At 33.0% G+C, this 24194-nt stretch overlaps 1 protein-coding gene across 2 annotated transcripts; it reads right to left on the reverse strand.

Moving 5' to 3' along the window:
• Positions 1-1106: 1106 nt before the first annotated feature.
• Positions 1107-5158, reverse strand: LOC104908297 (uncharacterized). 2 transcript variants are annotated; one of them, XM_057390682.1, is made up of 6 exons: positions 4952-5158; positions 2485-2645; positions 2308-2398; positions 2035-2159; positions 1823-1901; positions 1107-1590 (listed from the first exon to the last, which is right to left on the reverse strand). In XM_057390682.1, the coding sequence occupies exons 2-6, from the start codon at positions 2561-2563 to the stop codon at positions 1380-1382; spliced, it is 585 nt and encodes a 194-aa protein (XP_057246665.1). In that variant the 5' UTR covers positions 2564-2645; positions 4952-5158; the 3' UTR covers positions 1107-1379. The 2 variants fall into 2 exon arrangements, with proteins under 2 accessions (XP_057246665.1, XP_057246666.1); XM_057390683.1 differs by lacking the exon at positions 4952-5158 and having other exon boundaries at positions 2485-2820.
• Positions 5159-24194: the final 19036 nt, after the last annotated feature.

A 24194-nucleotide genomic window follows, 5' to 3' on the forward strand; every position in this document is an offset into this window, starting at 1 on the left:
TATATAGTACTGCATCAAACATGTGCTTCAATTTTGCTTTAGTTGAATGGAGTATAAACTCAAGGAAAAATGGATCAGAATACCCCCAACTTTGGGCGGTCCGCTTTTAATACCCCCAACTTTGGATTATTTTTAAATACCCCCAACTTTGGGGGTGGTCCGCCGAAAATGCACCATTTACCTGTTATGACCGGATGAACTGGTAAACCAAAAATCTCACCCCCTCTGCTCATCTCTCTCTCCTCTCCTCATCCCCCCACCCCCAACCCCCCACTGCCATCTTCCCTCACCACCATTTCTCTCTCCTCCCTACCACCTTCGTCACCACCAACAACCACCTCTAATTTCTCCCTTCTTTGTCTGTTCTCGACCACCTTCAACAACCACTTCGCTCTGTCGTCTTTCACCTCTTGCTTCGGTGTCGCCTCCTTCTTGAAGGTTGTGGAGGCTCTCTCTGGATCTCGTACGGTGGCAGTGAGCAGTGGTGGGTGGGAGGGAATTCGACGGGGTGGTGTCGGTCACTGTGGGGGGGGGGGGAGGCTGCGAGGGTGGGGTTGGGGGGATGCAAGGGTTGGGCTGGGCATGGAGGGGAGGGGTTCGAAGGTGGTGGTTGGGCTGGGCGTGGAAGGGAGGGGTTCGAAGGTGATGGTTGGGCTGGGCGTGGAGGGGAGGGGTTCGAAGGTGGTGGTTGGGTGGCTTAGTGGCTGGGGTTGGGGATGAGGGATTTAAAGGTGGTCGCTCGGGTGGGGGAGATTCCGGTGGGTGGTTGGGGTGTGGGACTGGTGGGAGGTCGTTGTAGTGGTGGGCTGTGGCTAGGTGGTGGTTGTAATGGAGGAAGAAGAAGTAGAGGATGGAGTAAAAAAAAAAATTACCTTGTTAACAGGTTACAAGTCATATGGGTGCATTTTCGGCGGACCACCTCCAAAGTTGGGGTTATTTAAAAATAATCTTAAGTTGGGGGTATTAAAAGCGGACCGCCCAAAGTTGGGGGTATTCTGATCCATTTTTCCTAAACTCAATCTGTTTTGTAAAGAGCTTGACGCGCATTGTACCAGTAGAGTCGAATATAGTCATATATCCAGAAACACTTTTTTTTATTGTGGAAATATAAAAAACAAATATATAAAGTTAGTAAACAGGTTGATAAAAAGTAATTATAACTCTAACACATTTATAAAATTTATATCCAAATAGTATAAAAAAAAGAGTACCTAATAGTTGTTGGAGGCTTTTCTTTGTTACAATTACTACAAATCATATGCTCACTAACATGTTGTATATCAAGTCCACAAAATGTGCAAGCATCATACCATGTAAAATATCAACATCGATATCAATTAATCTCCCAACCATTCTGTAGTGCTTTCCCTGCGCGTTAATCAAAATAGTAATAGTTTGGATAGAGAAAGTAAAATTTTCCTAGAAAATAATTTCGACGTAAATAATTGTGTATCACATACTTTTCTTTTTTGTTTGTAGCTCGCTATAGTTGTCCGGATTGCATTTGAAGTCGACAATGCCCGATTTATTGATAGTCCATAATTATTAAACCACTTCATCTTCCTCTTGGCAAAATTATCACAGACAAACCTGATTATTAACCAAGGCAATGATTATAAATACACACACACACACACACACACACACACACACACACACACACACACACACACAACACACAACACCACAACCACACACCACACACACACACACACACACACACACACACACCACACACAACACCACACACAACACACACACACACACACACACACACACACACACACACACATATATATATATATATACGTTTCATCATTACCAATCCAATAGAGTTGATGCATCTACATTATTTGGATTGATAAATAACCTTGTGTATCTTCCCGTGATTAGAAAATAAGCTGAAATTGAACAGAAAATTTAAATTAAAACCTCATCTATAAATATTACAAAACATAATTAATATTATTACTTTTAAGAAAACCATTATTATCACTTTTAAGAAAATTGTTTTAATTTGCGTACAAATCGCACCATTCATTTTCCTAACATACACCCCACAAGCCAATAGTGTGTTATACTGCCCAGCACTTTGTTGAACCTCGTTTTCATATTCACTAACAAATTGGTTCATAAGGATCAATCTAACAGCAACGCAACTGCATCAACATTGGAAGATGGAAAAATACATTATCTCAAGTTGAAAATGAATAACTATAGTATTAAAAATAATAAATTTGAATATATCGATAATCAGGACTCAATATAAAACTAATAAAAAAGAGTAATAAATATAAGTGTGAACACCTTCTATCTAGAACAACAACCTCTTGCATACGGGTTGCGTCATCGTTACAAACAAAAGCCTTACCTGCATGTACAACAATCCCCAAAATATCTACAATATATATTTTAAGAATCAACACGTTAGAGGGAAAATAGTATGTTTAATTGATTTGTTATAAAATTTGTTGCACAATGTACCTATAAGATTGGTGTCATTGTAATTGCAGGCTTCTATTGATTGAAGGGAAACCAACTTGTACAAAGTTTCGGGATACATCCAATCAACTATATCACCCTTGTAGACCTTAGTTTCTTTGTGTATATGGAGTCGATATTGATTTGGAACAATGACACAATTCCTCACCCCCTGGCTACTATAGAATCTCTACATAATTGGAACCTCGAATTGATCTGAGCACAATGACCTTCTCATATTAAAGGACAAAAAAACAGCATGCTAGTGCATTTTTCCATAGCATATACTCAAATTTACAACACTTTCAATTAAATATTTGAATTTTACATATTATACTCAATAAATCCCATCAAAAAGCCAAAATCAGCTAAGCACAACAACCAACATTTTGTAAGCAATGTTTCTCCTAAAAACTTCTTAAACTGTGCATTCATATGTACTGTAAGCTTGGAGCATATTCGGATTGCGAAATGTAAAACAAAATGTATTGTTGAAATTTTGGCAAACTAATCTTACCCAAATAATGAAAATTCTTTTTCTCACTTCCCTATAGGCTACATCCAGATGTAAGTACAACCAAGGTATCCACCTGAAAAGGTCAAGGGTGTTTTGCGAACACTAAAAGCTTAACCTTGTTCTAGAACATTAAGGATGGAAATTCCTGTGCAAACTTCATAAATGTTCTAGATAGAGGCCTTCCATGCACAAAATACAAAGATAGGAGACAACATATCTACTGTCAGATCTACATTGTCAATAGTGGGTCAATTAGCACCACTTATAAATTAAAGTTTTGAGAATTTTTCTTCTGAATATGTGATTGAAAAATTATTTTTAGTTTTACCACTTTTATCCTAAATAAAATTGTATCAGTTTTGTCCCCCCCTCTCTTTCCAACCACTACAGAGACGCTAATTATTTTTAACAAATATGCCACATTTACATGCTCCAAGGAGGCATTCATGTAGAGATGAACATTCTATGGACACTAATCACCTTTCGGTGTTTTAAGTGAGGAAGCCCAAATACTTATAGTTTGTTATGTGATAGGGGGTACCTCTGCCTCTTAGTTCAGAGAATAATACACTCTCCTAACGTCAGTCTTGAACACAGCTCAAAGAGAAGCGTCCATTCTGTCATATTTCTTAATCAGTGCAAGAGGGAACATAATTAGTTGCAGAATATGCCTTCTGTGGTCAGAGAGCCTACTCAGGTCCCTCTAGAGCCTAATGGTTTTCCTGAATTCCTTTTTCCTTGCCAAAGGGTAAAACAGCTAAATGATCACCGACAATATTGGGGTACAATTCAAAGAATTAGATCACTTCAGATTTCCTAGATACTTCATCTCCAACCTGTTCGTAAAACTTCGCTTTACTCTAAATTCTCATAGGTTATCAATTCACAATTTAGAGAACAAACTTCAATAGCAAGCTCAACTCGAAAATGTGATTATATCTCGATCACGGTCTCCAGGGAACACAAAATACGACTCCATGGGTTACAACCTCTCATGCTCCTAATTCATGAAAAACAAATCTAACTTTAGGCAATCCCTCCCATAAGCACAATTACCATATTCTTTTCCTGGGAAGGTCCCAACTCAGATGATTTCAGATGCATAAATTTCTCACTGACGGATGGTTTTTGGAAACCTTGGAAGAAATTAAGACTATGATTTCTGTTTCCCATCAGCTTCTTTACAGAACAATGCACTATGGCCCATTTGATAGGCAGACTTAGATTGCAATGATTGTAATGAATTTATATATAAGCTTGCAAAGTTAGTCTCATGTCAATGTCTGACAATCCAACTCCGACCTTAAACATGTGGCTTTCTTCATACAGTTCTATTACCAGTACCACTTGATATTATCCTCTAGAATGGTAAAGGATGCTAAGGAAATTTAATGAAGAAAAAGATAAATTAAGAGGTGGACAAGCATTGTTATGGTCTTATGGACATCAGTATGGGACTTTCCTTGCAAATTTTCAAATAAGTTTATTCCAAATTTCCAACACTGTCATTTATAACTGCCCACTAAACTAAGTGTTCAGAAATGGAAGGCGGAAAGTTGTGAAGAAAAAAGCAGCTCATCATACGTATAAATTAATAATAGAATATGCAGATCATTTGGAAGGAGTGCAGTAGACTGAAGAAAGGCAAGATGCTAAACAAAATGATATTATTGATTTACTGTAGCCTACAGAACTACAGAAGGTCTTGACAGGAGACTACATAGATACAGCCCTATGACTCACACAAGCATTTTAGGATTCCTCAAACACTTAGAATCCCATCTGATCATCATCACCAGAAAAATTCTCCAAAATATGTGAAAATATCCAATGTCCTCTTTCAATATGCTGTTGGAAGAGGACAAAGCCCCAATCGAAATACAGGCAATAAAAGAAATAAACCCAACTAAAACACATTGCACAAAGAAACAAAGAAGAAGATGAACATAATACCTTGCAAAGTGGATTAATTACAAAAATCCTCTGCAAAAAAAAAACAAATAGGAAACCAATTAATTAAATAAACAAAAGAGAATTCAAAAATAAAGTTTCATCTACGAAAATAAAGTTCAATCTATCCCAAAAACAAATATCAAATTAGATAATACCTTTTTGAAGAGGAACAACAAAAGGCCTAAAAACATAAATTAACCCTATTCGTTATATATAGAGGGGGGGAATTTTCAGTTACAAAATTATGCAATAATTGAATGTATAATTGAACTTCAATGTTCAATGCGAATACTAAGAGAAGGATTTTGGGAGCAATTCGTGGATTATTTTTGGTTTATTTTGCAAAGATTAACAATCTCACTAACCTTTATGGTGTTGCCCTTTGAAATTTGACCTTTGAACTTCATTGTTTGATTTGTATTCTCCAATAAACAACAACAATTCGCAAGCATTAATTAGGAAGTAGAAGAAGACTTCAATGTTCATGGTCGAGTAATATTCTAGAAATGTTGTATGCTGAGGAGTAGATGAAACGTTGGACAGGGAGGGGATGAAGGGAAGCGTGGAATTTTAGAAATGTTGAAACTGACATCATTAATTAAAACCTTACCTATAAATTTATGGAAACATAAATCAATTAAAAAGGTTAGAGCAGATGGTAAATCACTTAGTAATATTTACATAAGGTCAGGGGTTCGAGCCCGCCTCCAACACAATTTTTTTTTAAAAGTAATGACACATTTGACTTAATTGGCTAATACATACGTGGCAGGCTAATAAATATGTGGCAAACTCTGGTGATAGGAGGAGGGTGCCACGTGGTGCATCGACGTTGTCATGCACGCCTTTTAATATATTAGTATAGATAAGTTCAAATTAGTTGAAATAAGGTTTAATAAGGACTAATTAATAAGTCTCTATTCTCCCCAACTTATTAAAATAAGTTTAGTTAAGTAAAAATATGTTAAGTTGAACAAAAATATGTTCAGTATTAATATGAGTTTAGTTAAGTAAAAATATGTTAAGTTGAACAAAAATTTGTTTAGTAAAAATAAGTTTAGCAATTTTTATTTTTTTTTGTAAAAATAAGTGCGGCAAAAATAAATGAAGCAAAATTTTTACTCCATGTTTCAGCAAAATTAAGTTTAGTAAAAAAGAAGTGAAGTTCAACAAAAATAAGTTTAATAAAAGTTAAGTTCAGCAAAAGATAAGTCAATAAAAATAAGTTCAACGAAAGTAGGTTAATTTCAACAAAATTAAGTTAAGTTCAGCAAAAATAAATTGAAGAAAACAAGGCATCTGGTCTAATAAGTTCATACAAGCAAATAAACCTTTATTTTCGCCGAACTTAACTAATTGAGCTTACATGAACTTATTAGACCTTATTAGTCCTAATTAGACCTTATTAGTCCTTATTATACCTTCTCCTGAACATATAAGAATGGAGTGTCCCTTATTTTGCGAATGTGTGAACTGAACTTATCTAAACATATTAGATTTTGTATGATCTTATCTAAACTTACTTTTTCTAATAAGAACTAATAACAAGATGAATAGAACAAACCTTTCAAACGTGGAAACCCTCTTGTCGCATGTCCTTTAATTGCAAGTACTAGTCCAAAAAGTCAAAAACAAATTGAATTATGTACAGATTGATACACTTAGCCAGTGGGTAGATTACAAACTTGAAATAAAAAAAACTACGATGAGTGATATTCCACTTAAGGTTTTGTTATATTTACTTCTTTTTTTTTCATTTTATAAATAAGAAAGATGCAAAAAAAAAAACAAGAAAAGTAATGAAGCTCATGAAAAAAAGAAAAGTTCATGAAAAATATAAGAAAAGTTTAGAAATAAAATAACGAGAGTTAAGAAAATTTCTAAGAAAATTAAGAAAAGTTCAGAATTAAGAAAAGTTAAGGAAAGTTGAGAAAAGTTTTAAAAAATAAGCAAGTTCATAAAAAATAAAGTTGAGAGAAATAAGAAAAATTAAGAGAGAATAAGAAAAATTAAGAGGAAATAAGAAAAAACCAGATTAATTAAGAAAAAACCAAAATTATTAGAACATGCGTTACGGTTTATTTTTAACAGAAAAATTAGGCAAATCAAAGGCTACATTCTCATAAGTCCTAACAAGCCTATCCCATCTCATTCTAACCTAACACTATTCATATATAATTTTTTTTTTCAAATTTGGGCTTTTTATTAATGGTATCTTTCAAAGAGGAAGAGAATGAAATACAAAGCATGAAACTATCCATACATATATATTTTGCACCAACTTACTCATCTTTTCGCTTGTAGAACCTTTGTTTCCTTTTAAATCTCGAACTACGACATACAATTTTAAAAAATAAACTAAATGGACTAAAGAATGTAATTATTGAATGGATTAAATTTATCAACAAATAGATTGAAGTTGTCAGTGAATATATTAAAGTAGTCACTGTATAAATACATGTGATCCGTATTCTTCTTGATATTTGTTTGGTCTGTTGCCATATTTAAGATTAAAGATAGGTAGTCTCTAATGTCGTTTATGGCTTATTACCATCTTCATACAATCATTTTAAGGAAACTATCTTGTATGGTAAAGATGATTTCAGTCTGATGATGTTAGGATGCTTTGAAACAAAGGGAGTTGATCGATAACCAATTGACATCTAAATATCAAACTCTAGCGATCGCTTGTTTGATAGGGGTAGATCAAATAGTGTTACATCTACTAGTCAAGTTGGTAATGGTGGTAAGAATAGGGGGCGTTCTAAGTCAAAGAAGCCCAATTCTAATAGGCACAAGACTTCAAATTATTGTCATATAAAGGGGAACATTAAGTCCGAATGCTACAAGTTGAAAAACAAGCAATCGGGGGGATAGTAGGCCAGGAAAAGGCAAGGAACCCATGAACTTAGCGAATGTAAGTTATGTTGATTCTGATAGCGAAAGTGATGCATTGGTTGTTACTCATGATAGGATCAAGAGCAAGAGTGAATGGATAATGGACTTGGGATGTTCTTTTCATGTGACACCCTACAAAAACATGTTCACCTCATATGAGGAGTATAATGGAGGTACGGTCGATATAGGAAACAATGCAACTTGCAAGGTGATTGACATAGGGTCCGTGGATATCACGATGTTTGATGGGTTCATTTAAACATACACATTTGTAATATTCTTAGAGTGTGGGTTGAGAGAACTCAAATCTTATATTCGAGAGTGAGAAAAGAGAAAGAGAAGACTTCTAGTGACATCGAGTGAGGAAGTCACGTGTTTAGGGGGAACAAGGTGACTGGGAATTGGTTCCTATAAAAACTGAGTGAGGATTGATTTATAATAAGTTGTAATAACTTTTATAAATAAAAGAGCAAGGAATCTTCCAAAAGAATTGAGGAAGAGAACCTTGTTAAAAGTTGATCTCTTTTTTATTCTAGAAAAAAATATTCAAAGATTAGCCATTTTTATCAATACTCCAATAATGCAAGATTTTCACCCCTATTTGCGACCCAACACAAAAATGTTTTTTTCTTTTTTTCCAAAAAATAAAATAGTAATTTAACAATTACCTACTTGATTGTTTTGATATTTTTTAATTATTAGAATCTAATCTTCGTACGAAAGTGCTGATTTTGGAGACGATGAGAGTGATGATTATGGAGTTTAGTCTGGTATATTGATTTTGGAGGTGATGAGGAAGTATGGTCTCATTTGTCACAGATGAAAAAACCATTCCACGATTTTTACCTATATGTTATTGAATAACCGATTTATTCGTGTATGACTTATTGTCTAAAATATTGAATGTGTGGATTGAAGAAAATGATTAACGCCCAAAATTATGCTATAAGAGTGAGAGGGTGGAAGATGTATGACATGTGGCAGTTGTATGAATGCAATGAGAAATTGAGAAGCTTAATGGGTTGACACGCAGGTTATAAACTTTTCTTCTTTTATTAGTATATGTGATATTTTGTTTGATGATTTTGTCAGTTTTAAAAAATTGCAACAAATTTCTTATGATCTATTTTATTGTTTTAAAGGGATAAAAAAAAGAGAGTTATATCACTTACTTGCATCTCTTCAATTTATAGTAGTAGTTTCGAACTTCCATTTTCAGTTTTAAAAATTAACATGATTAGGTATAATTACTTTTAGTATACTATAAGATATTTTTTTGTTGATAATTTCACGCATGGTATACTAAAAAAATGGGGGTTAAAACACCAAAGTGGAGGACCATCGGGCCCAAACAAAATTTAGTTCCATCATTTACAAAACAAAACGTGAACGTTCTCATAACCATGCTAAAAATTCAACATCCCTAGTTATACCCTGTTTGGCTAAGGTATCATAAAAAATGTTCAAGCTTATGCCTTTATGGAGGATGGAAACATCAAGCCAGAGTTTTCTCGCATTAAGAATGTAGTTCAGCTCAAATTTTAAATTCCAAGGTCCCTATTGTCATCATTGCACCATCTAACAACATTTGTGGTATCACACTCTATGATCAAATGATTGTTTTTTGTGATTTCGTAGCTCATGGAGATTTGAATGGCCTTGTATATCGTGAGAATTTATGTTGAATGATTTTCAATTGGCGAAACTGGGCTCGAGAAAACACACATGAAAATTCTTTGATTATTCTAGAGCACACCATCAATTACTGATATTGTTTGAATTGAATTTACCGAAGCATCAACATGCCACTTGAGGTGGAGAGGAGAGCTGGGTGGAGACCACATGGGAGATTTTCAACTAGTGCTTCATCGGATGATCCATATGACTCATGCAAAGCAAGACACAAAGGGTGTCGAATAATTTCATTAGTTGAATACGGGAAGGGCCCCCCAACCCTTTATCCACCAAATATGACGAGTGAGATGATGTCTTGAAGTTAGTTAAAGAGCAATATTTGTTATTGAAAATCCTAGATTTTCTCCTTACATATTGACCACATGAAATTTGAAAATATGGTACACCACACTTTCTTAAAAAAAGTGTTTCTACCGTAGACTATCCACTGATCAAAGGCTTCCCGGAGGCAACATGGGAATGCCAATTTTCGTCCCCATAAATTCACCCACCAATTCCGAATTTCAAGGAAGAAGTCGCAATGTAATGGCAAATGATTAGAGCTACTCGATCTAAGAGTTGAAAAACATAGTTAGCTTCTTGGGGGGTTATATTCATAAGCACAAGCTTTGCCTTCAAATTGATTTTTATCTAACAAAGCCAACCAAGTAACGGGAGAATAGGTTGGATGAATTTTAAGATTTTTCTAATTCCATCCTAATCGATTTTTAACTGAAAAGTCACCAAGATTGCTTGCAATCCACACAAAAGAATCATCATCATTATCAATCGAGAGGCAGACATTGTTGTGGAGAGATTGAAGACTTACCAATTTGGCCTCATCATGAGGCTTGAGAGCCCATTTCCATATGAAGTTCTAGCTCCAAAAGGAGTCAACCCAATATTCGAAGGATGAGATAGTGGCATTGAGGATTGTGGATAAAAGAACAAGTAAGAGTAAGCTTGTTCTAGTGCGAAAGAACCTACTCGATAGTCGTGCTAAATTAATGAAATTCTCACATTCCCCACTTTTCCGCATTATCTTTGACTTTAACATTTTACTAATAGATGGATTCTTTAGTATATGGGACCCCACTTGAGGGGATTAATAATTCATGAATCTGGAATAAAGGTGTGTCGTCATATTTTCACAAACCACGTTCCTCCAAAGAGCATTCGGCTCATTTATTATGAATCTCCAAGCCCAACTTAAAAAGTAGGCACATGTTTTGATGAAGCAGACTACCACAACTCAAATCCCCAAGCATCTTTGGGAGTTCCAAAAGTTGCCATGACACAAGAGCCAAATAAGGCTTCTCGGAGCCTCCACTCCTCAAAAACTAATGTTGTGGTTTATTGAATTTCTCCAATACACCTTTTTGGGGAAAGATTGATATATATTGTAATGGTAGGCTATAAATCGAGGCTATTACAATTATCAAAAAAAAAAATTGAGGATATTACACTATATGAATCACTTCATCCGTTTTAAGATAATTGAAACATTTCAACTTTTACATTATTCACACTTTCCCTTTCAGTGTATTTTGTTAATCCTACATAAGAAAAATATAGTCATGTGGGGTCTTGTTAGATACACCTCGACATCTAGTTTCAAAATATCAAATTTTATAATTTTTAATTATAGGAAATTAGATATATTGATACTTGAAACTATGCATCGACAAGCGTGTCCAAAAAATTATTTTAAGTAATATTAAACAAAGAAAATATATTCTATATTATACTTCATCTGTTTATAAATACTCGATCTACTTATTTAATCCAAAATTAAGTCCACTTAAGAGTTCTATGGCTCATAAATATAGCTTAATGAACCCTAGCTCTAATCCTTATTACATGCTTAATTTAAAGGTAGAAAAAGTAATAAGCACTATTGAAAAAAAACCCCATATGACACGTAAACTGATCCGGTTCTCATAAAATCAGATCAGTAAGTCCTTTTTTGCATGGAAATTTTTGGGCCACTAAACTGATCCGATTGGGAGGAGATCTAGATCAATTTTGGTTAACTGATTTGGTTCTACTCTTACCAGATCGACTTAATGGACAAAGGCCCAAAGTTTCCCTCCCCGGCATAAGCATTCCTCCTTAATTAAAATGCAGTCCACTAAAACCCTCCCTCATTATATTAAACCCTAAGTTCCCCGGAACCAAACCCTAAGTTCTCCAACTCTTTCTCACCCTCCTCCCTTCTCCCTCCTCAACCCAACCATCATTCCCCCCTCAACCCAACCACCACATCCCCACGAAAAAAAAAAGAAACAAACTAGAATCAATGAATCCTCATCATTCTCGTTTCTCGATTCCCCAACTCTCTCTTCGCCTCGCCCGTTCGATTCCTCATCATTCTCGATTTTGGTTCGAGCTAGCCATCCTCGTCGAAAGTTCTCGATTCCTCGCTGCAACCACCACATTGACAACGAACACCAACGCCACCCATATTTTCGGATGTTGAAGAAAGACAAAGCTACTCCGACGACAATGAAGAAGAAAGACGAAAGAATGAAGAAGAAAGAAGACAAAAATTTCAGAGTGCGAGAAATTAGATCTAGGGTTTGAGGTTCTTTTTTTTGTTCTTAATGATTTTCATTTCATTTGAATAATTATTGTTGGAGTTAAGGCTTGGAAAAGCCTTGGCTCATTTTGTTGTTTGTCCCACATTGCTTGTGGGAGGGAATCTCCTCTTATTTTTATATTCCCTCCCTCCTTCCATCTATTGAGTTGGTTCTAGAGATGCTTTTGTGGTTGGATGATATATTTGGTTTGGGCTCGCTATCACAGACCCGCGCGCGCCGCCCACCCGGACCGGGCCAGGGCCATGGGCCTTGGGGAATAAACTTAACTTACTAAAGTTTTGGACCCAGGAACTACGCGTGTGTGGCTGTTGGAATTCTGTAACGTTTTTGACCGTTACAATATTCATGGCAAATCCCAAATAATCCGCCCAATTGATTGCTGCCCGTTTTTAGGCTTGTTTTTTCCCTATATAAATCGGTGCCTTCTGACCAGTTAAAGACACACAAAAAAACACTCTCTTCTTCCTTCTCTTCCCTTCTCTCTTCCTGGGTTTTCGTACTTATCTCCAAAGCTCAGTTTGCTAGTGGTGGCATACTTAGCTACTGTGTTAACCTTGGGAAGAATTTCGGCCAAGTTCGATAACCACCAGTGTCGGGCCGTAATTGCTTTCAAGTCAGTGGTCTCCTACCACGGCACAGTCTTGAAAGTTTTATTTCTGCCTTTGCGAATATTTTGTTCTAACAATTATATCTAGGATTCTTATTTTTATGTTCTAATTTATATTATTATTTTTCGTAATTATAACCAGGGTTGTTTAGCTTTTTCGTAATTTTTGTCTTTTTTGTAATTTCTGTAAATTTATGTAATGTTTAATTTTTCGTTTTTTTATGTAATTTTCTTGTCTTCCTCGTTTCTGGATTAAGTTTTTTTTTAGGTGTTAATCTGAATATTATTTTGGTTCGTTTGTATAATAGTATATACTTCCTCCGTTCCATAATAAGTGAAACACTTCACCAAAAAAGCTCTCACATAAAAGAGAGAAGTGTTTCACTTATTATGGAACGGAGGAAGTATGTTTTTATTTGTGATGGTGTGATGAACTGATGATACATTGGACTTGGTGATGATAATTTGACTTTGTGGTTTTGTACTCTTATGTGGATGTTGTGGCTAGGCTGATTATTTTTTTATTGTTAATGATGATCAACTGATGCCATCATGGCAAAATATCGAATAAGTTAATCAAGTTAATATATGTGGTTTTGTGTCATGACTTGATTAATTAATTCCTACCTAATCCGGTTTCGAAGCACATTAGTTCACTCCCCTGAGCCGCTTCGACCATGTTCTCTTCGGTCAACAATCGGATCAATAAGACCCATTTTGACCATTAGATGAGGTTTTTTCCACTAGCAAAAAGATATGGCCCGAACATAACTTGGTTTCAAACACGCACACACTATTCCTTCTCTTCACGACAATCCTTATGTAGTAGCTCCAATGGGCTTTAGGCAACATCCCATGTAGCAAGTGACAAACTCAGGCTTGAGAGCAAAAGGAGAAACCAAGTGCCTCCAAAACAAGAGCAACCGGTTCATGAGTCAAAGAACTCTTAAGTGGACTTGATTTTGGATCAGCTCCTCTTGACACGTTCGCCAATACATATTCTTAAGTATTAAGATATATAATTCCTTACAAAAAAATTAGAAAAAGTAGATATTTTGAAATTAGACGTCGAGGCTAATCTAACAAGATGATTATTATATTTTTCCTTACATAATAATCACAACATACGGTCAAGTATTTTTTTAAAAAAAGGAAGTATAACTTTCTAAAACTTAAAATCGAAATCTTAAAAAAAATGAACTGATACTAAATGATCCCTGGTAGTTACAAATGAACCGATTCAAAGAAAGTATAGTATGAATGTCTAAAAGTGATAATACCTTTAATACAAATGTGAAATAACCATCAAATAATGCATAGAAAAAAATCTGCATAGTATTTATTTATAGCTTTACTTAACCAAGGTTGAATAATTTACCCTTTATCCATGTTCGTACCTATAATAAATCGAGTGACATATGAGTATATAATAAAAACTTATTTGTTGACCCGGGCGACGCCCCTAGTTTTTTTTAGGCTATGCTTAAGCAATTCCAGATATCCAATGTTATTCCATTTTAGTTCAAATAATTAGGGGTAATGAGAAGGTAAGGGAGTGAAAAACCTAAATTTTTTGGTTATAAAATCTAAAGTATTAATTTTATTCAAGATTTAGGGATAGTAAGGGCATAAATTTGGGGGTGAATTACCTCCATTTTTAGTTGAAAACCTTGGATTACATAATAAATGTTCTTCAAGAAAAGTGCAAAGATCATATGCATCCTTCGAAGACAAAACATAATCTTCATCCCCATCATTTTTTGACAATTTGAACATCTTTTTTCATCCATAACAGAAGAGTGAATGAAGCATAAGATTATAAGAACATCGAAACATCAATGATGGTGTTATACTATGTTGATCCAAGTTTAATAGGGTAGAAGATTCATACTTTTTCAAGAGATGAAACAAGGGAGAAGTTTTGGAGGAAAAAGTTGTCATGTATACTTTTGGAAGAATAAGGAAAATGCTAGGAAGAAAAACGTTTTAAGTGACGTTATTGGTGTCGAATTAGAGGTGTTCCATATGTCTAACTATTACAAGTAACGGGGAGATTTAGAAAATTCAAGGGGAAAATAGGAGATTTTTTGAGGATCGTAAAATATACAGTGCTTGTATGTGTATTTTGACTTATAAATATCAAAAAAGTTTCTTGTAAATTTAATGGTGGTGATATTATACTTTTGTTTTATTTTTCACAAACTTTTGATGAAGCGTATATATTTACAATTTGAATTTGGATTTTATTTACAAAGAAGGTGATTTATCTTGATGGTAAATACTAAAATCATGGATGAAAATCTCACGCACAACCTTTTGGGTTGATTTAAAATAAAAAGAGGAATGTCATGTGGCCCATGTCAAAGTTTACATAGCGCCATGTTTGAGTATATATCGAATGACACATGGCGGGATCTATTTTTTCTCCACAAGTTTTAATATAAATAACTTTTTTATTGAGTTCATAATTGGTCTAGTCTAGTCTAATCTAGTCCAGATTATATAAATCCTTCCCTCAAATTAGGTTAAAACCATTTTCTCATGATTGAATTTTGATAAACCGTCTATTGTTGCTACATTTGACTTTCGCATTCAAATTCTTAGGATATGACAATATTGTTTGGTTGCTTATTGGAAGTTGTACTTACATATGCCCCCTTCAGAGAAGTATTTTTCTCTTTTTGTGAGAAGTATAACTTTCAACATTTTTGCCAACTAAATTTTAGTTACTAGAAAGTTGTACTTCCTATATATTTTTATGTCAACCAAAATAATACCTAATTGCTACATATCCATATTTGAAAACCTTTTTATCTTAGTTACCCACATAGCCAATGGGACTATGCACTTAAAATACTTAATTCCACTCTTAACAATCCATTTCTCTCTCTTTATTTTAACTACTAGCCTTCATATGCACGCTATGCGTGCATTAATTTCAAAATTTGTTATTCTATTATTAGATACTCCATTCATACTTTATTTATGATTAAACTTAAATGTGGAAAATTCAACAGTTAGATGAATTTAGATATATTAATTCACTAATATAAAAAAATAAAAAGGTTGTGAGTGATTGTTAACATTAATTTTTTGTGAATGAATATTGAACAGAAAGAACAAAAATAATGAGTTGATTTAACTGAATTAAAAAGTATCAAAGGTAGTGAATGTTCAGACTTTTCACGTGCACATTATGTATGCCATCTTTTTTTATAAGGTATAAATATTTTGTCCATTTAATTTTTGATTGAAGTATTTGATGCATATACCATTTTAAACTTGTTTTAAATGGCAAGTTGGAATGAGAATTTTTAAATGATTTGCTTTTGTAATTTTTTTCATTCCATTAATTAGATCATTAAGGATATTTTAGTCACTTCAAAAGAGGACACCACACCTCCTCCCTTGGCTTATATAATAGAATTATTTATACTTTTAACATGTAATATATATATTTGAAATATATGCTGAGACATCTTATAAGATCCCATATGAGTAAATTTTAGGAAAAATTGACATAAATAATCCCAACTTTCACCAATCTTTTAAAAATAATCCCAACATTGGATTATTTTAGAATGATCCCAACTTTAGGGGGTATATTCTCAAAATAATCAGAACTATTAATTTTCTATATATTATAGACCTAAAAACGGATTAGTGTTGGCAAAAAAATTGATAGTTTGGTTCATTTTGAGATGACCCCCTCAAAAGCTAGGATTATTCTGAACTAGTTTAAAGTTGAGATTATTTATGTCAATTTTTCCTCAAAAGACGGTGCTATAAATCTAGTGCTAGATATTGGGCAGCCATAGAAGTGTTTTCCTTGATTGTGGTTGAGCCTCCAAGTAGGTTGGACTATTGCAGGCAATCAATGTCGACACTAACTCCTACCATTACCTAAACTTGTAATACTCCGTATTTTCAGTAAGTTAATATTTATATCTTTAGAAAAGTTTTGGTTGTTAAAAAGACTTTTTATAAATTTAAAAGGCTTTTAAAAGAGGTTTTTAGAAATATTTTGAGTTTTTAAAATAAAGTTTAACCCAAATGAATTTTGGGCCTAACTTTCCTAAGTTTAGGAGTTTTAAAACCCAAGTACTTTGGTAACAAAATTTTAAAGGTATTTTAAAGAAAATCTAAAAAGGTTTAGAAAAGAAAAGATTTACAAAAAAAAAGAAAAGATTTAAACAAGTTTCGAAAAAAAAAATAATAATAATTTCCGCCAAACTCACGCCAGTGAGTTACTCCATGTTTATCAAAGTTTTGTTAATTTTTCTTTTAACTTTATCTTTTAGTTATTTTACTTTCTATAACTAGGATAATTTATATCTTTTCCTAATCTTAGTTGGATAAGCGTAAATATTAGATATATCTTAACTAGATTAGTTTATCTTTTTCCCTAAATCTATCTTTTAGTTTTCTAATCCTATTCCGATTCTATCTATCCAACTAGTATAAATAGGGGTCTCCACCCATCATATTTTTCACACCAAATTTGAGAAATAAATCTCTTTTCTCAAGTTTAAACTTTCTCTCTCTTTTAGCCTACCTTTCTCTTTCTCGCTAGTACTTATTAATTTTCAAGGTGCGTGTATTTGTAGATCTTTAATAATGGTTTTGCAAGTGTAGTATCATGTTTTTAGTAAAATATTTTGGATTGAATTACATATTTTTATGAGTTTTATTATGAATTGCATCTGTTTTATATGAACATGTTTGATGTTTGAATGTTTACAAATTTTATTTATGAACTTTGAATTATGTCTTTCGTTTAATATATTTATAAAGTTTGAATTTTGAATTTATATTCAAATATTTTAGAAGGAGTTTGATCTTTTGATTTATGTTTAAATATTTAAAAAGGAGTATTTTTGAACTATTATTATTTTTCAAATGTTAACCCTTAAGCAAGTTATTTTTTTTATTCCTTTATATGGCTAAGTTTTAAGAATTATTATTCTTTTTAAAGGAGGATTATTTAAGAAGGATTTTTATTAGTTATATGATCTTTTATGATCACAATTTATTAAGAGGCCACGGCTTGTTTATTAGCAAGAACGGTAACTATTATATTATTTACCCATGTACTTTTTGTATAAGTCATGTGGACAAGGTAGTAACCCCTCGTAATAGACTCAGTAAGGAATACTAAACTTGGGGGGTGTGCACACTTTAGGCAAGGTACCTAGGCAAGGAAAAAGGATTTTTATCAAGTATCCAGAAAGATTTTTCGAAATTAAATATTTCAAAAGTTTAATTAAATAAAGTGTTTAATATTCCGCATATACATGTACTCAGTATTTTTACTGACACGCTTTTGTTTTGTTTTGTTTTATGACTTTGTCCCTGTGATGATCCTTTTGGTGAGCGGAATTTACAGGTTGATATGATGCATACTTCATATGGGGGAGTTAGTGAGGAATCATAATTAGTCAAGGAGTTGTTATTTTATTTTATTATTTCCATTGTTATATAGTTTTACAATAAAGTTATTTCAATAAAGAGAAGTTAGTTCAGTTATTCCGCTACATTAGTTAAAGTTCAGTTAGTAGTTAGTATTAAAGCCTTTAACGTTATCACGTGGCTGTAATACTCTCAAGTTTCTCAAGTGGTTTTATATTAAAATAAGTTTTCCAAAAGAGAGAAATTTGGGGGTGTTACAAAGTGGTATCAGTTTTCCAGGTTCTTTTGAAAATAAAATAAACAGTCAATGAGAGTATGGGTAGATTTAGGAAGGGCATATAAGCTAGAGTTTCGCATTCTATAAGCCAGAGTTTCGCATTCCATTTGCAATTTTGTTTTTGCCATTTTATATTATGTGAAAAAAATACTTCTTTTTTTTTTAAACAAATAGTTATATTTTCAAGTATAAATATTTTCTGATTTATATTTTGAAGAACGGAATAAGTATGTGGATTTATTTTTGTGAGGAAAGTTCTGGCTAAGGAAAGACTTGGTACTTAAGTTGGTCGTTTGTGCCGCACCTCTCTTTCCTGGGAACTCACTCGATTAATTATTCATACACTAAGCCTAGTACTCAAATAAACAACTCTTTTGGTCATTTACATATATATGTATTTTTCAAGAATATCAAACAAAGTTTTTTTCATATAGGAATTTCAAATATTTTTTCGATTCATTTGAAATTATAGTTCAAATGTTATTTTTATTTTGACTATTATTTCAACATGCAATATGTATTTATCTTATAAATCTATATATATTTATTTGGATTATAAAGCTAAAACTTTTTATAAAGTATTGATTTTTTTAATGAATTGTTTAGTGTTTATTGTTCTATTCGTATAATGATTATTTTGAACATATTTTAAGGAAGTTTGACTTATTGTCAAGTTAATGTGAAAAATCTTCGTATTTTTCATAAGCAAAAGAAAGATTTATTGTTTATTATAAGAGTTGAGTTATTATTCTGCCTTTCATGGCATGTTATTAATTAAGAAGCTAATTGCAAGTTGTGAGATTACTATCTCTTACGATATTTTTTTTTTTTGGCATGTATATTTTCTATGAGTTGAACTTGGTTTTTTTAAATGTCTTATATGACATGTATGCATGTGATTCAATTCATGCAAAGTGATTTATATACATTGTGTAAAGCATTAATTTGTTTATTTTGTTGATTTACAAGTGTTAGGATAACTTATGAGTTCAAAGTAAGCCAAGTTGACTATATTTTTTTTTTAGATTCATTAAAGATGAAGATTGTTCTAGTTTATTCCTTCAAAGAAAAGAAGTTTAGTAGTTATTTTTTAGTAGGAGTGAAGAAGGCAATACATTATGTTATTTGCTAAGAATTGTGAAAATTAGTCATTTGAAGTTTTATGTAGTTGGATGATGTTTAATGTTTGGTGACATGAGTAAGGAAGAGAAATTTCATAATTTGTGGAAACAAGTAGGAGGTCAATGATTTATACCAGCTTGGAGGAATTATCAAGATTTAGATAAGTTATATATTTTGTTTATGGATATAGTCAACACCGTTTTAGCAATTATATAGACATAACCTTTGAAAAGTGACAAAATAAGGAATATTATGAGGACCTTACAGGTATATGAGATACCATATTTGGAGCTGGATTTAATTAAGGAATTTTTTTCCTGTGCTGAATTGCAAATGTTTCAAAAGGAGTTACCCTTGTTATAGTTAAGCAAAGAAAGTACGAAGTAAGACCATATTTGAACTTTAGCAGGTTCCTTCATATCATTTTTGTTTTAAAAGGTGGAGTAAGATATATACTAGAATTCCCAATTGTATTCTAAGTGGATCTGAGGATTATTGGTGTTAAGAGAAGTACTATTTTGGAGAGTAGTCTTCAACTATTGCTTAAGCGATAGAGTATTCATAATAATTGTTGTTTTGGCAATATGAAAGATAGAGTGATTATGAGGATTAGGTACATCACTTATTGGAATAAATATTCTTTTGGGAGAAATCTGGAGCTTAATAAAAGAGAAAAAGGGACAAAACTAGTCAATCAAGATTTGATTTTGAAAAGAATAGTCGTATTTCTATATTATGGACTTAAGCATTGAGTTAGTTTATATTATGTGAAGGAGTTAATTTTAATGAATTGAAGATTGTATGAGCAAATGATTGTTTATTTACTATCTCAAGTCCTAGTTGACTGTTGTCTATTTATGAGAGAATACTAATTATGGTACTTTAAGGATTAATTGAAGATGAATTTCGAGGAGTTTTAGTTTTGAGGACCTAGGTAAGGAAGTGTATTTTTCTTCAAGTATATGTTGTGTTAGTATATATACTAACAAGTTTTGCTTGTGAATAATGATGAATTAATTTGATTTTGATTTGTATTAAAGTAGGATCAAGGGTAATTTTTTTTTATGATATTCATTGTGGGACCTTCATGAGTTATGTAAAGCTGATTAAATTTTGAGGAGAAAACAAACGTATTTTACAAGCAAAAGGAAAAAGTTGTTTGAATGTTGTATTTTCGAGTAAAGCTTACAAAAGGTTTTATAAAATTCTTTTCTTCTCACTACTATATTATAGCATTTTGATAATATATTTGTATTTGCTCAAATAGTTTTCCTACAAAACTTGACTTTCGTATCAGTATGTAATTCTTTATTATTTCAAGAATTTGGAAAATTTTCCTACTCAAGTTTATAAAAGTTTCAGTTTGTCATAGACTATACCCTTTTGTACTTATTCAAATACTTTCTATATTACGTTTATTGAAGGCATTTATTTATATTATTAATACCTTGAAATAGAGGTTATTCTTTTTAAAGTTTAAAAGTTATTTTTGAAAGTGTTATCTCTCAAGTGATTTTACTATTACATTTCCAGCAACAACTTTTATATTGTTTGTATTACAAAGTTCGTAAATAATTTTAAGTCAAGTTTTAAACCTTAGCGAGTTACGGGGGCGTAACTCCTTGTAAAGGGGGTAGAATGCGATAGAGTTTCGCACTTTTAACTTAAAATGCTATTTTTCACCTAATTTTGACTTATTTTATGAGTTATTAAATGAGCCAACTTACTTTGATACAAAATTTTGTGGTATATGTGAATTTCATGCTTTATTTCTTGATTTCTTGTTTCAAGTTTCGAGGACGAAACTTCTTTTAAGGGGGATAGTCTGTAATTCGATATGTCACCCTTACTCAAAAGGCTGTTTCCATCATTTAAATGGTCATTAAGGTACCCTTTTGAAAGAGAACTTATGTTCAAGTATTCAGAATTTTGGCTTTCAGAAACATCACAGCTCCAATCTTGTTTAAGTAAAAAAAAGGGTTACAAAAGAAGAAAATTAGAGAGGGGAGAGAATCTGGTGAGAATTCTAGGCACGACCTCATTTATGGTACGGACTGCCCCCAAGTCCGTACTTTGGGGTATTTTGGCTATAAGTCATAGTTCGGGCTGTTTGGTGCAGTCGTGCTATAATTCAGGGTGTTGAGGCCAATTTTGCCTATTTTTTAATGTATATTATGACATGGAACGAATAAACTAAAGGAATAGTGCCAAGTAGCGCATAGTGTTGCTTGAGAACGCTTTTAATTATATTTGTATAGATTGAGGGTGAAATTAAAATAAAGAAATAGTACAAAAGTATTATAGTTAAAGAAAATGAGCAATCGTCAAATACCATAATTGGATGAAATCTGTAAGGGGTTGTGATGGATGCGTGGAAGATGAGCTGCATGGTCTCATCTATTGACCCCGTGCTCAAGCTGTGTGGGAGAAGATGGAGTTGGAGGATAGTGTGTTTAGAGAACGCAAATTGAATTCATACGCAAATTGGTGGTGTAGTGTGGCTATGGTCTATAAAGGTGAAGATTTGTGTCGAATAACAATGGCGCGCTGGGGTATGTGGAAGGCAAGAAATGAGGCTATCTTTCGCAGCTCTATGATGTGTTATGGTGAGATTGTTGCAAGGGCTCTCACTCATTACGAAGCTTTTAAGAATGCAAATGAGCAGCACGAAGATGATGAGCAGGAGCTTCCCTCTTCGTGGTCATCTTCCTCGCTAGGTTTGGTTGAAATAAATTGTGATGCGGTGGTTAGGAGAGATTGTGACTTGGGGGTTGTTGTGTGGGATGAAGATTGGTATGTGTTGGCTGCAACTATCAAGCAGGAGCAAGCAAAGTGGGATGCGTCGATAGTGGAGGCGAAGGCAATGCTCTTTGTGGTGAAGGTGGCTCTCAATTATGGCCTCGATGAGCTGCTATTTGAGAGTGATTATTTAGGAATCATTAGTCATTTGCAAAGAGGTGTCTTAAACTTATCTTCGTTGTCAGTAGTGTGTAATGATATTTTAAATCTTTGTTCAAGTTTTCAGTTTGTTGCTTGGAGTCATGTTAAGCAGGATGGCAATGTAGTTACCCATCTTCTAGCTAAGTCTTCTCCTATTGAGGTGGGGGAAAATGTTGGTTAAGGAGTGGTCCGGACTTTATTGCTGATGCTGTAGCTTCGGACATTTGCGATGTGTTTGCTTAATATTATAAGTTATCTTTTCCCTTTACAAAAACAAGCAATAGATTTCAAAAGACAAGATATATATAAAAGTGCAAAATTAAGTACAAAAGAACAAGAGGGAAGTAGATTAAACAAGCAATTGGTTTCGAAGGCCCAAAAAGAAAAAGAAAACCCAAGGTCATAAGCCTCGTTCAGTTAGTTTCGGAAGAAGCCATAGGTTTCAAAAGGCAAGAAATATATAAAAGTGCAAACTTAAGTAGAAAAGAACAAGACGAAAGTAAATTAAACAACCAATTGGTTTCAAAGGCTCAAAAATAAAAAGAAAGTCCAAGGTTGTAACCCCCGTTCAGTTAGCTTCAGAAGAAGTATAAGATTTCAAAAGGCAAGAAATATATAAAAGTTCAAAATTAAGTACAAAAGAACAATGCAGAAGTAGATTAAACAAGCAATTGATTTCGAAGTCCCAAAAAGAAAAAGAAACCCAAGGTTATAAGCCTCGTTCAGTTAGTTTCAGAAGAAGCCATAGATTTCAAAAGGCAAGAAATATATAAAAGTGCAAAATTAAGTAGAAAAGAACAAGACGAAAGTAGATTGAACAAACAATTGGTTTCAAAGGCTCAAAAACAAAAAGAAAACCCAAGGTTATAAACCTTGTTCAGTTAGTTTCAGAAGAAGCCATAGATTTCAAAAGGCAAGAATATATAAAAGTGCAAAATTAAGTAGAAAAGAACAAGACGAAAGTAGATTAAACAACCAATTAGCTTCAAAGGCTCAGAAACAAAAAGAAAGTCCAAGGCTGTAACCCCGTTCAGTTAGCTTCAGAAGAAGTAAAAAATTTCAAAAGGCAAGAAATATATAACAGTTCAAAATTAATATAAAAATTCAAAATTAAGTACAAAGGAACAAGACGGAAGTAGAACAAAATTAATATAAAATTCAAAATTAAGTACAAAGGAACAAGAAGGAAGTAGAACAAGCAATTGGTTTCGAAGGTCCAGGAAGTAGAACAAAATTAATATAAAAATTCAAAATTAAGTACAAAGGAACAAGACAGAAGTAGAACAAAATTAATATAAAAATTCATAATTAAGTACAAAGGAACAAGACAGAAGTAGAACAAAACTAATACTTCCTCCGTTTTTTATTAGATGTTACACTTTTCAAATAACGGACTCCTAGGTAATTTTTGGAGAGGAGAGAGATAGAGAGAGTGGAAAACAAAAGGGCCCCATGTGAACATGTGATAGGAGAGAGATAGAGAGAAGTTATTACCCAAAATAAAAGTGTAACATCTAATGTGAAACTTCCTAAAATAGAAAGTGTAACATCTAAAAAAAACGGAGGAAGTATAAAAATTCAAAATTAAGTACAAAGGAACAAGACAGAAGTAGAACAAGCCCCGTTCAGTTAGCTTCAAAAGAAGTAAAAAATTTCAAAAGGCAAGAAATATATAACAGTTCAAAATTAATATAAAAATTCAAAATTAAGTACAAA

Source organism: Beta vulgaris, chromosome 7, assembly GCF_026745355.1.
Source record: "Beta vulgaris subsp. vulgaris cultivar EL10 chromosome 7, EL10.2, whole genome shotgun sequence".
Taxonomy (NCBI): Eukaryota; Viridiplantae; Streptophyta; class Magnoliopsida; order Caryophyllales; family Amaranthaceae; genus Beta; species Beta vulgaris.